At 41.1% G+C, this 14750-nt stretch overlaps 1 protein-coding gene across 1 annotated transcript in view; it reads right to left on the bottom strand.

Moving 5' to 3' along the window:
• LOC126272875 (probable G-protein coupled receptor CG31760) overlaps positions 1-14750 on the bottom strand; it is a 644703-nt gene that overhangs the window by 324350 nt on the left and 305603 nt on the right. The window contains exon 3 of the mRNA XM_049976099.1: positions 10750-10893. Coding sequence (XP_049832056.1) covers positions 10750-10893 — 144 coding nt within the window. The remainder of the gene's footprint in view (positions 1-10749; positions 10894-14750) is intronic.

The following is a 14750-nucleotide window of genomic DNA, read 5'->3' as shown; positions in this document are numbered from 1 at the left end:
AGCTGTAAAACGTTCTGTGTTGGCAGACTTGGGTGTTGTAAAGTAAGATTCCTTACCTGGTTCTTGGAGCCTGATCAGGTCTGCGGACCGTGTTTTACTGGTGTCTGTCCTTACATTATTAATAGAACCAACATTTGAACCCGGAAGTTCAGATGGTTGTTTAAGACCTGTTTAAACTGTGTTTGTACGGTGGTTATATTAATATACTTATTGTTTGTTCTTGCCTAGCCAGCTATTTGGTGAAAGTGTGTTATCCTACTAAATGATCTTTTGGTATTACTAGGGAGCTTGTTGTCACACATGGCACATTTTTCGATTGACCTGCCGCTACCTGATGAGTCAGTTACTATTTATGTAGTCTGCGCATGCAAATGGTGCGACCTAACAAGTGTGAGAGCGCCGGCAGCATGATGTTACTAGACAACGTTTGTGATTCGCCACTGCCTTTACCTTGTGTGAGGCAGCTCTGCGGCACGGTGACTACCTTTTAGGATAAGGTTGTTTCTTTCCTGATTCCCGTGGGCCTAAATCTTTTAGGGTTTGCGTATATTTTCTCTTGGCTTGGATCCCTATTGTATCGTGCCCTTTCTGTATTACATGTCCCTTAGCCAGTCGGACAATTTGCTGGTCTTTTTGCCACTGAAATTTGTCGGCTCTCCTAAAAGAGCGTGTCTTTATAAGTTAAAACCATTGTGTTAGAAAAAAATGGTTCAAATGGTTCTGAGCACTATGGGACTTAACATCTGAGGTCATCAGTCCCCTAGAACTTAGAACTACTTAAACCTAACTAACCTAAGGACATCACACACATCCATGCCCGAGGCAGGATTCGAACCTGCGACCGTAGCGGTCGCGCGGTTCCAGACTGAAGCGCCTGGAACCGCTCAGCCACAGCGTCTGGCCGGTAACCAGTTGCCCGGCAATGTCAACCGCAGAGGCAGCGCAGACAATACCGGCCGAGCCGTGGCCAAAGTGCCGACACGACGCCTGAAGTAGAGTGGGCGCCTCCATCGCTGCAGCAACCTAGATGACGCTGTGCGGGCGAATGACACGGCATTCCGTCGAGGCTAACGTCCTGCTGCAGGTCGCCAAAGCAGGTTACTATGAATGAATAAAGCGCATTTTGGAACGAAAGGACGTTTTATGAGCGCCTTCCTGCACACAGCAGGTTATCACCCACCGAGGCCTGGCTGACCCTTGCCCAGCCCGGACCTGTCTGATCGTGACTTTGACGACCGAGTAACCCTTCCTGCCGTGCCGACCGGTTGCCGACCGGTTGCACAATTATTAATTTACATTGGATCGTCATAGCTGATCGGTTATCGGGGGAAGGGGTGCACTTCGAATTTACTGTAAACCTAGAAATTTAGCACACTCAACATGCTGTAAAGAAACTTCTCTTTCTGGCGCTATCCACAAAATACCTACTCTCGTTGACTCTCCTCGTGCAGCGTCATATACAAGAATCTTTCGACTTCAGAACTGTAGAAGGGAACACATTCCCAGTAAATTGTAACTATGTTGTTAAGGAGGAGAAATGCGTACCATCACGTTTCCGACTTTGATAAAGTTCGAATATGTAGCCTCTCGCGATTGCGGTTTAGCGTATCTCGACATTGTTGCTCGTGTTGGTCGAGGTCCAATGACTGTTAGCAGAATATGGTCTCGGTGGGTTCAGAGGCGTAATGGATCTACCATGTAGTTGTTATGAATGTAGGAAGCGTAACGCAACGACCTTCAAACACCTGCTACCCAAACCCAGAAAAAAAACTCGAGCAGACAGGGCCTGTCTTCATAATTTTTCCAAAGGTACTCTATAAACAACATACACCACTGTCCTTCAGATTGCATTTTGATTTTTTTATGCTCGAGGTTATTGCTCACCCTTATTGGCGTCAGTAATGGCCGTAAAATCTGCTCACTGAATTCCTCTAAGCCCAATTTAACTCAAACTAACAAAGCCAGTTACATCAAAATTTAATTAGTAATACAAGATACCTTGATAATGTGATTACGTTTTTACTCTACACATAGTATGCGCAGTTATGATGGCTTGTAATAACTAAAAACATAATGTCAGAGTGGAATGAGACTGGAATTCAACACAGCATCCCAAGCATTTGTCGATAATGCAGTACCAATAATGTTACTGTCTTACAGTTTTCTACATAAGAATCCACTTTCGGTCCTTAATAACATCAATGCCTATGTATTTGCTTTCGTACAAACACAAAATAAAATAAATTTCTTCTTCATAGGCCTTATACGATAGTTTTGAAACTAAAACTCCTCTTACAAACCTAAAATTATATTTCACTTGTTGTCTAAACCTTATTGAGGTACAAAACCTTCTTGGAAGCCAAATGTCTAAAATCATTTAATCTAATGATAACCTTGAAAACTGTTTCGTTACTCACATGGGATTATCGATCTGAGACCTAGTATGGGGTTGTTCAGCCATCTGCTGCTAGTCTTTCTATTTGTCACCACTTCAGCGTCTTGCGCAACTTTGAGATTTGATGAAACGATTAGGACAACTTAAACACTGATTCTTGGAGCGAAGAATAAGCCTTAGCCGACCAGGAATGCTACTCATGGCTACGCTGTCTACAGGCAGCGACAGTAACCTCAGGACCACGAGGTACGGCCATTACGCACTTAAACGTGGTGAAGAGACATGTGCACGTACACTACTGGCCATTAAAATTGCTACACCACGAAGATGACGTGCTACAGACGCGAATTTTAACCGACAGGAAGAAGACGCTGTGATATGGAAATGATTAGCTTTTCAGAGTATTCACACAAGGTTGGCACCGGTGGTGAAACCTACAACGTGCTGACATGAGGAAAGTATCCAACCGGTTTCTCATACACAAACAGTAGTTTACCGGGGTTGCCTGGTGAAACGTTGTTGTAATGCCTCGTACAAGGAGGAGAAATGCATACCATCACGTTACCGACTTTGATGAAGGTCGGATTCTAGCCTATCGGGATTGCGGTTTATCGTATCGCGACATTGCTGCTCGCGTTGGTCAAGATCCAATGACTGTTAGCAGAATATGGAATCGGTGGCTTCAGGAGGGTAATAAGGAACGCCGTGCTGGATCCCAACTGCCTGGTATCACTAGCAGTCGAGATGACAGGCATCTTATCCGCATGGCTGTAATGGATCATGCAACCACGTCTTGATCCCTGAGTCTACAGATTGGGACGTTTGTAAGACAACAACCATCTGCACGAACAGTTCGACGATGTTTGCAGCAGCATGGACTGTCATCTAGGAGACCATGGCTGCGGTTACCCTTGACGCTGCATCACAGACAGGAGCGCTCTGTGATGGTGTACTCAACTACGAACCTGGGTGCTCGAATGACAATACGTCATTATTTCGGATGAATCCAGGTTCTGTTTACAGCATCATGATGGTCGCATCCGTGTTTGACGACATCGCGGTGAACACACATTCCAAGCGTGTATTCATCATCACCATACTGGCGTATCACCCGGCGTGATGGTATGGGGTGCTATTGGCTACACGTCTCGGTTACTTCTTGTTCGCATCGACGTCACTTTGAACAGTGGACGTTATATTTCAGATGTGTTACGACCCGACATTCGATCGCTGTAAAACCCTACATTTCAGCAGGATAACGCACGACTGTATGTTGCAGGTCCTGTATGGGCCTTTCTGGATACAGAAAATGTTCGACTGCTGCCCTGGCCTTCACATTCTCCAGATCTCTCACCAACTGAAAACGTCTCGTCAATGGTGGCCGAGCGACCGGCTCGTCGCAGTAGGCCAGTCACTACTCTTGATGAACTGTGGTATTGTATTGAAGCTGCATGGAAGCTGTACCTGTACACACCATCAAAGTTCTGACCAAATGCCCAGGCGTATCAATGCCGTTAATACGACCAGAGGTGGTTGTTCTGGGTACTGATTTCTTAGGATCAATGCACCCAAATTGCGTGAAAATGTAATCAAATGTCTGTTATAGTATAATATATTTGTCCAATGAATACCCGTTTATCATGTGTATTTCTTCTTCGTGTAGCAATGTTAATGTCCACTAGTGTAGTTATGGCATTCGTTTCTGTATTCGTCTTCCACTTGATCGCTTCAACATCCAGTGCTACAGAAGAGTTTTCTTTAGATACTCTTGCATGATTGGGTTGTTGGAGTTAACTGTACGGTATGTCAAATGTTATTCAATCTGTATATTGAACAAGCAATGAAGGAAACAAAAGAAAAATTTGGAGTAGGTATTAAAGTCCATGGAGAATAAATAAAAACTTTGAGGTTCGCCGATGACATTGTAATTCTGTCACAGACAGCAAAGGACTTGGAAGAGCAGTTGAACGGAATGGATAGTGTAGAATCCGAAACAAGGCCCCCGGAGTAGACAACATTCCATTGGAACTACTGACGGCCTTGGGAGAGCCAGTCTTGACAAAACCACTCTACCATCTTGTGAGCAAGATGTGTGAGACAGGTGAAATACCCTCAGACTTCAAGAAGAATATAATAATTCCAATCCCAAAGAAAGCAGGTGTTGACAGATGTGAAAATTACCGAACTATCAGTTTAATCAGTGTCAGCTGCAAAATACTAACCCGAATTCTTTACAGACGAATGGAAAAACTAGTAGAATCCGACCTCGGGGAAGATCAGTTTGGATTCCGTAGAAATGTTGGAACACGTGGGGCAATACTGACCCTACGACTTATCTTAGAAGCTAGATTAAGGAACGGCAAACATACGTTTCTAGCATTTGTAGACTTAGAGAAAGCTTTTGACAATGTTGACTGGAATACTCTCTTTCAAATTCTAAAGGTGCCAGGGGTAAAATACAGGGAGCGAAAGGCTATTTACAATTTGTACAGAAACCAGTTGGCAGTTATAAGAGTCGAGGGACATGAAAGGGAAGCAGTGGTTGGGAAGGGAGTGAGACAGGGCTGTAGTCTCTCCCCGATGTTATTCAATCTGTATATTGAGCAAGCAGTGAAGGAAACAAAAGAAAACTTCGGAGTAGGTATTAAAGTCCCTGGAGAAGAAATGAAAACCTCGAGGTTCGCCGATGACATTGTAATTCTGTCAGAGACAGCAAAGGCTTGGAAGAGGCGTTGAACGGAATGGATAATGTCCTGAAAGGAGGATATAAGAAGATCATCAACAAAAGCAAAACGAGGATAATGGAATGTAGTCGAATTAAGTCGAGTGATGCTGAGGGAATTAGATTAGGAAGTGAGACACTTAAAGTAGTAAAGGAGTTTTGCTATTTGGGGAGCAAAATAACTGATGATGGTCGAAGTAGAGAGTATATAAAATGTAGACTGGCAATGGGAAGGAAAGTGCTTCTGAAGAAGAGAAATTTGTTAACATCGAGTATAGATTTAAGTGTCAGGAAGTCATTTCTGAAAGTATTTGTATGGTGTGTAACCATGTATGGAAGTGAATCATGGACGATAGATAGTTTGGACAACAAGAGAATAGAAGCTTTCGAAATGTGGTGCTACAGAAGAATGCTGAAGATTAGATGGATAGATCACATAAATAATGAGGAAATGTTGAGGATTGGGGAGAAGAGATGTTTGTGGCACAACTTGACCAGAAGAAGGGATCGGTTTGTAGGACATGTTCTGAGGCATCAAGGGATCACCAATTTGGTACTGGAGGGCGGCGTGGAGGGTAAAAATCGTAGAGGGAGACCAAGAGATGACTACACTAAGCAGATTCAAAAGGATGTAGGTTGCAGTAGGTACTGGGTGATTAAGAAGCTTGCACAGGTTAGAGTAGCATGGAGAGCTGCATCAAACCAGTCTCAGGACTTAAGACCACAACAACAACAACAACAACATGTCAAATTTCTTAACAGAAACTTGTAGGTGTCGTGTCTTTCTTTGGGAAAAAGTTTCGGTTCAGTCCGTAGATTATAGAAACATCATCTTGGTGGTCACTCGAGCAGCTCTCGCCGAACGATATATAGTTTCTACTTGCCGATTTCTTCAATTGTCTTCTAAAACTATTAATTTGTCACATAGAACTTGATAGTTCTTCAAGTAGTCCATATGTTAACGCAAGCAACTTTAGATGTCTTATTATGGTATTTTATGGTTTGTCACACATTGTGATTTAGGTGAATTCGCCCTTAGATCACTCAAATACGAACGGTTTGATTTTCCTTAGTGTATGCTAGTCAGGAGAGCAACTAATATCTGCGTAACCGGGAAATCTACTGAAAATTAATTTTTAAGATCTACTTACGCATATTATCTCTATCCACTGCAGCTACGTTTAAAAAGGTCTTGAGAATACGAAGCTTTAGTAGAACGTGGCGGTAATATCAAAACTTTCATTGTCATTTGTATAGCACTGTTAACGTCTACGCAGAAATGTGATAACGCTTGATAATAAGTGAAAAAGCACAACTCGTGAAACGGAGAAATTATAAGAGGCTAATACATTGGCTGTAATGTCAGACTGGTCAATTTCTTGTGTTTTTAAACAAAAGTGCGAAACTAAGATATTGCTTCTATGTAAAGCATCACATTGGTGTGTATTGAACCCTTCAAAGACTAGCGTGCTGCCGTGGCAAGGATGCTTGTATGCTCAGAGAGTTCTGAGCTGTGCTGTTGGGAGCTTAAGTCCTGCAAGGGCCACCGCAGCCAGACATAATAATGTCCACAACCCATGGACGGGGGTGGGGTAGGGGGGGTGCGGTGGGAGGTAGGTACTCTTGGCCATATGGAAGCAGACCGCTCCAGAAGAGACAACTTGGATGAAAATCTGGCAGCGGGAAAGTGGCACATCGCACAAAACAAATCTAAGGGAGACAACGCCAAAAGAAAAACGTATGTGCTGGGTCACCTAAACTTGGCAGCCCCATCACCTACCTACCGTGTCTACATATCGGTATCTTGTAAAGAGAAAATTATAGCATTACTCACAAAAATCAAGTAGAAAACGGAGTGGTCTTTTGCTGACGACCAAACTGGGGAAGAAGGAAAGAATGAGAGCGCTGGGGAAACTCTGAAAACAGCAAAATGGAATGTTAGAGGAATAATGCGTAAAGAATGAAAAGTAACAAAGAAATTAAAGACTTGAAAAACTGATACAGCTGTAATATCATGAAGAAAGAAGAAACTACAATGATTCTAAGCAATTAATTCAAAAGAAATTAAGAGCAGCATTTGCAATTATGATCAAAACATTTTGCAACTGTATGCATTCAGAGATAAAACATATGTGAAATTGTTGAGAAAGCTGGTAAGTATAATTTTTATATGATCCAGAATATGGAAAAGCGAGGAACCGCCTCCTTATCCCATGTCAGCCACCGACTGAGAAACACAGGTACAGTTCATACATAAAAGTACTTATTCGTGAGTAAATAATGTTAAATTAATGTTTACTTTTTCTGTATCCATGCTGCAATGTCTGTTCTTGTTGCACAAGTGAGTATTTAGCATTTCTCTTGTGATTTTTCTTAATAACAATTGCTGTTATTTGAAATCCCACCAGTCTCAGTGTTGGCTGAAATTTTGCGTGACATAAGGAAAGAAAATACTGTTTAAATTTCTTAATAACGTAAATTTCGTTATAACAAAGCAGCTTCTAGCTACACCCATGTCTATTTTCAATCTGAAGTTGTGGTTAAATATTTATGAATCGTATTTCGTAACATATTTTGTATTGTTACAGCGCAGAATAGCAAAATGTAGGAAATAAGAAATTTTTATTAAACCTCAGTAACATTACCACTGGCAGAAACAAGTCATGCCAGAGACAGAGACGGAAACAGAAATTAAGCTGGTATGTCGCAATTTGGTCAGGCTCTCGACACAATATGCATTCAGCAGAAACAAGATTGGGGCAGAAAACCAGAGGAAGGGGGACAAGCATGTTCTGTAGTTTGTGAAGCATTTAGTAACAAACTCTATCTCTAACACAAGATCATATAGTGAGTAGCTGACACAACAGTTAACAGCCAGTTAAGTGAATGTGGCTGAATAAAGAGAGCACAGTCGTCATGGACTCAGCCTCACATCATATCCTCACAATTTATTCCTGTAAACCGTCCAGAGTAGGACATCTGTGTAGATTATAGCTAACTTTATTCTAAGAGAAAATGACACTAATAAAAAAAAATTCAGAAATCAGCGATTTATGTCATTTTTCCCTTTAGAAAAAATAACATAGAATGTACAAAAACATCCTACCTTCCTATTGTCTTTTAACTTATTCACCACAGTATGAGATGAGTAAGGAAGTAAATGAGCATGGAATTCACCAATTTTAGGTATAATCATTTATAATGATTTCCATGTTGTCAAGAATCTGACACCCAGCGAAAACATTGTCTTAGTAACGATATTTAATTTTTATTTTATACTTTTCTTTTATTTAGATTTTATATATTATTTTATTTATTTTTATTGTACAGTAGGTACGATATGAGAATTCTAGATCATTTTTGTCTGCTAAAGAAGAAAAATCAGACACTTGTGAATGTGGAGAAATCGGGATCGTGGATCTCATCGTCTGTGAAAGTGCCTTTAGACAAGATGTTGCAGATCAGAATAGGAACGCATTTGGAGATGCAACGGTTTCTAGCATAATAAGGAGAGAGGGACTGTGACACAAGCCGAACTCGGTCACAGCTAAAATATCAACTTATAAACTGCGAGCCTGCTTGGCTGAGAGACAACCAAGAAGAGGCCATACGTCATGACAACGACACGTGGCATGGCAGAACAACCACCAATAATAATCTTCTGGAAGCAGTGAGGAGACGAGCCTCAGGGAGGACCAGGAAGGGCTTCCCGAGACCATGACAGCCATCTCTTACTTTCCACGCTTTGGATGACACAACCCCTGAAAATCCTGAGCTGGAGCTCGCCGCGCCAGGAGATAGTAAATGAGAGATCCAGCTAGGTTTTAATACAAACAACAACAGTATAGTGCGATGTTGTGTAGTATAGCGCTGTGTAGTACAATGCTGAAGTAGTGTAGTCCAGAATTATAAATTAAAATATTTGTAACTTATTAATGGCACATAGTGTAATAGACCAGTAGTGTATGCCTTCTGGATTCCCGATAAACAGGTATCTGTGGGTTAGGTGGCCAAATGGTAGTTTGTAGAGCTTTTTAGTTATTATTATCATTAGTGTTATTATTATTTTTAATATAGTTATTGTAAGTATATTAACCCCTTCCTCCTTAACTACGAGCCGTGTTTTTTAAGTAAGTACCGTTTTGAAATTTAAAAAATACGTACTAAGAAATCTCAATAATTTTATTTTTACATGGAAGCCTGTACCTTAATCTACGCACTGACGCCATTACAGTCTGATTCTTGCTCGTTTACGTTGTGTACTGAGTGTTGAAGATGCTTCCGATAATCGTGAGTCCCGCCGACTGTGAAGTACGGGCTGTTATAAGATTTCTTAGTGCTAAAGACCTAAAAGCGATCGATATTCATCGTGAGATCTTTGCAGTTTACGGCGAAAACATTATGAGTGATGAAATGGTAACAAAGTGGTTGAGAGCATTTAAAGATAACTTCACAAATGTGCGTCATGAACAACGGAGTGGGCGCCCTTCGGTCGTTAATGAAAGTTTGCTGCAGGAAGTGGACAATAAGACGAGAGAAAACAGACGCTTTACGATTTCCTCCTGGCGGGATGACTTACCTAATGTTTCTAGTAGTGTTTTGTATGGCGTTATGACCGAGCACTTGCATTACCGAAAATTGTGCGCACGGTGAGTACCAAAAATGTTGACGGATGTGCACAAAACCAAATGTTTAGACAGTGCATTGACTTTCCTTGAGCGGTACCACAACGACGGTGATGATTTCTTAACCCAAATTGTTACGGGTGATGAAACATGGGTGGCCTACGTCACACCAGGATCAAAGCAACAGTCCATGGAAATTGAGCAAGGGCATCGTTTTACTGCAGGACAATACCCGTCCGCATGCCGTCAATCAGATCAAACATCTCATCACATCTTTTAGATGGGAAACTCTAGATCATCCTCAGTACATACCCGCTCTTGCGACCAGTGACGACCATCTGTTCCTGCACTTTAAGAAACACCTGGGCAGTCAGCGTCTTCAGGACGACGACGAAGTCCAAACAATGGTAATGCAGTGATTAACAAGTTAGGCGGCAGACCACACTGAGGAGAGTATTCAAAAACTGGTACAACGTTACGACAAGTGCCTCAATATCGACGGAAATTATCCGGAAAAGTCGATGAAGGTACAGGCTTTCATGTAAAAATAAAATTATTCTGATATCTTAGCACGACTTTCGGAACTTACTTTAAAAACACGCCTCGTAGCATAATGCTTAGTTATTCCTAAAACATTTGAAATATGTAAAAATAATATGTGCTTTATTCACGCCAATCCATGTACAACGGTTCTTTTATATAGATAACAGACAAAAACCTAAAAGCAGATAAATAAATGAATACGTTAACGCATTAAGATGACGTTACTAATTCCCATTTTGCTACCATGTTGATTTTCTCAAACTGTTAGTGCGCTGTCAGCTAGTAAATTTTATTGTGGTAATATCGGTAGTACTGGTTGTTCTTTCATTTGATACATTGTTTCAGCCCTTCAATTTCGACTATACTGGACGTTAGGTAACTTGTGGACTTGGCTGTTAAGAAATGAGGAATTCCAGAAAAGCACCCTTATCTTCTGTACGTATTACCATATGGTGGGCACTCACCATCATCAGCTTCTCGTACTCTTCCTCGATGATGGAGCCGTTGAAGTACCGGTGACGGGCATGCACGTCCGGGAAGTAGAAACCCTTGCGGCAAACGCACTTGTAGCTGCCGCGCCGGAACCCGAGACCCGGCAGCGGAACGCACTGAAAAGAAGCACACCTTCGAAACATTCCACATATTGCGAAAGTGGGGAAGCACTAAAGCATTTACAGATGGAAATTAAGCACGAAATGTGGGAGGAGAGTAGCTCAAAGAAAGACGAAATAGCAACAGTAATGAAATCAGCGACGAATTTAATATCAAACTTGGGAAACACACATCAGACGAAGAAATTCAAAATTTTATTACTGTCAGTAATTGTACGTATCAATAGACCTCCCAGAGAATAACGAAAGAATTACCTATAGTATCTCACTCTCAAGAGATATTAAATGCTTCCATGCATGGACCTAGTAAAAAAGTATTTCTCATGGTCAAGTGAAAAATCTGTAGTCCCAAAGAATCTAAATAATTTTGAGAAAAATTGTGTTGCCGGTATGTATGTGATTATAAGGTCCTTAGACGTGAGAAATCTTCCGTTCTGAATATTTTTTAAACTATGCAGATTCCCAAAAATATCGTTGTTCATCCCAAGTGTTCGCCTACGTTGTCTTGCTTATCCAGTTCCCCCACGATTTAAGCATAAGATTTCGATCAAGATTGTCTTGCTTATCCACTTTCCCCACCATTAAAGCATAAGATTTCCATCAACAAAGTGCTGACTTGTATGCCTTTAGTTAATGGTGTTTGTACTTCCATGCAAGTTTTTTGGTTCGGGGGCAATTTTAAACATAACACTGTACGAATTCTGGGATTATGTAGACGTAATTGATTTCAGAAGGTAAATAGTTTTCGAGGAAGCTTTCTACTCGCTTCCAATAATAACCTTGTTCACGGAACATGAGAAATCAAGCACTGATCCAAAATTCACGCTTCCTGCAGCATCATAAGTGACCCCAAAAAATGAATATATTAAATGCAGACATTTGGGATGATCGAATTTGTATTCCAGCTAGGATTATGAATATTTAGTAAAAAATAAATATCAGTTAAGAGCAGCATCTGGTAATTCGTAATCTTTGCTGTCTTTCCACGATTATCAAATAGCCAAGTATCTCTATACTCACGCAACCTGTGTCTTTATTTACTTGTGTGTCTAGTACGTACTTAAAATTTGTTTCCATTTCTAGTCATCTGCCGCCATGTTTGCATTTCTGTTTCCTTCAGCAGGATTTTCCGTTGTCCTGCAGTATCCAGATTTCTTATCCAGTAAGAAGAAAACACCAAGAAAGTGATTTTGCTACCTTCTAACATTCATTTTCATTGCCATCAATGACGCTTTTCGTAGAGCTGTTCTCCTTTCTTGCTTCTAGTTCATCTGCTGTTACTTGCAATTATAGTGTCAAAATGGCAGAAATGGTATGAATGATCAAATGCAGTGTCATCGTATCGAAGGAATTGACAGACAAAAATCCTTCCTCATAACTTAGTAATGATATTTTGGGCACGCTATTTGTAGACTTTTCGATCGCTCCTCATGCTGGTAACAACAATATCCACAACTACCACTAAAAACCTCAGGCTTACATGCAGATTTTTTTATCTTATTGTATTTATGAATATATACTGAAATTTAATCAACAATGTGTCATAGCGTCTGGTCTAGCACTAGCATCTTTGACTATTAACGAAAATGTCCTGGGTCTTCGGTTTGAGCTTAGCCACTACTTCAGGTCCGAATTAAAGTCGCCAACATATGCCCCCTAACACGTCCATCTTTGTCAAAGAGAGACGAGGGACGGACAGGGATTCAGGACCTCTCTTGCCCTTGTGGCGAGATATTGCCCCAAAAATGTGTAAGAATCAGCAACCATCAACGGAATGAGACTGCAGAAGGCAGTGACAGTTAATGTGTATCCGTATGACATATCGCCTGTAACTGAAAAAGTGTCATAATGATCTCTCCTTTGGCGTAAGATTCTTGGTTAGTTTCTCATTCGGACCTCCAGGAGGGAACAGCACACGGTATAGGTGTCTAATACAAAAGCATACAATAACCGACGAAAGAGTAACATTCTACGAGTCGGAGCGTGGAGTATCAGAAGTTCAAACATGCTAGAGTCGCTGGAAAATCTGTAACGGAAAATACAAAGCTCAATCTAGATACACAGGTGGCAGTGAAGAGAAATCGAAAGAATGTAAGGACTTCTGATCAGAAGAATGTGGGCTGTCATCAACAGCAGTAGAATGTAGTATAAAAGAGGTAGGATGCATTATGGATAGGAAGATAGGGAGGGGAGTGAGTTAAAAAAATGGTTCAAATGGCTCTGAGCTCTATGGGACTCAACTTCTGAGGTCATTAGTCCCCTAGAACTTAGAACTAGTTAAACCTAACTAACCTAAGGACACCACACACATCCATGCCCTAGGCAGGATTCGAACCTGCGACCGTAGTGGTCGCGCGGTTCCAGACTGAAGCGCCTAGAACCGCTCGGCCACATCGGCTTGAGGAGTGAGTTACTACGAACAATTCGATGATAGGTTAGTTCTCAGCAGATTCGTACCATTGCCGACAACAGGTACACATGTCGATAAGGCAAACGGAGGATGAAGAGATAGAGAAAATATTTGATGATGTTGAACGGGTAATTCGGTATGTAAAGGCAGAAAATAATATAATAATCATGGGCGACATAATGCGGTTGTAGGGGAAGGACTAGCAGAAATACGAGACAATATAGTCCTGGTAGTAGGAACGGAAGGAGAGAAAGAGTAATTGGGTTATGCAACATATTTCAGTTGGTAATAGCAAATACACTGTTCAAGACTCACATGTATAGTTGGAAAATGCCCGGAGACACCGGAATATTCCAATTAGATTACATCATGTTCACGCAGAGATTCCGAAATCAAATACTGGAATGAAGATGCACCCAAGCGCTGATATAGACTCAGATCAAAATTTAGTTATGAAGAGGACTAAACTGAGGCCTATGCAAATCGACCACGAGAATCATTGTTGAAGAATGTGGGATACTGAAGTACTGCCGAAGGACGAGATGCGTTTGATGTTCATTATAGATGTGGATACTTTGATAAGGAGTACTAGAGCTGGAAAAAGCATTCGACAGTGTAAAACTGTGCAAGATCATAGAAATTCTCTTGCTTCATTGGTGACGCAACTTGTTAGTTGCAGAGCAGTCGACTATACGAATTCTGCATGGTTGCCAGGACATTTACGACATGGAGTGTTAAAATTCATCAATTACTGTGACAGCTAGCAGCTCAATTACTGGAGCAGCGAAAGGAATTCATAAGATGTAGTTTTATCAGTAAAACTTGATCTTATTTGGAAAGCAGCAAACAGTCTAGAAAGTGAAAACATTACAAGTAAATTGACGAGGCATTGCTGCGGTAAACACTCCACCATTTCCACAATCGTAGTTCAGCAGATAGCGCAACGTGAAACTGGAGAGCAGGGTTAGCTTATTCATGAAACGGCGTTTTTATACTCAACAAAATTTAATTAATAAATTCAATGTTGTATCTTTAGTGTGATTATTCAGAATATTTCATACAGATTATAATCGGATGTAGCGGCATTACTTAGTCCCATACTAACCAATCACTTTTACTTCCCAGAGTTGCCAAACAATTCCTGCACCTTTCCAAAGTTTTAGTAGGTGGAATCCTACTCACACGGTCGGATTCGGATTTCCAGTGTACCATGACACAATGTGCTCTCCTAATTTTAGGCACGAGGTGTGGCCACAAGTAGGAAAGGGGATAAAATGGTAAAAATCAATAGAAAACTAAATAACATCCCAGTGCCTATCATGCCAATTTCTGTGACTTAGGTGGTAGGTGAAGTCCAGCTATAGGTAATGTTTATACATAGCGATGACAACCTACAGCATTGTTAACAGCAAGAAGGCTGAAAACTACTTTCAGAAACGATTTC

This window comes from Schistocerca gregaria, chromosome 5 (assembly GCF_023897955.1).
Source record: "Schistocerca gregaria isolate iqSchGreg1 chromosome 5, iqSchGreg1.2, whole genome shotgun sequence".
Classification (NCBI taxonomy): domain Eukaryota; kingdom Metazoa; phylum Arthropoda; class Insecta; order Orthoptera; family Acrididae; genus Schistocerca; species Schistocerca gregaria.
The sequence above is the reverse complement of the archived record's forward strand: the minus strand, read 5'-3'. Positions and strand labels throughout refer to the sequence as shown.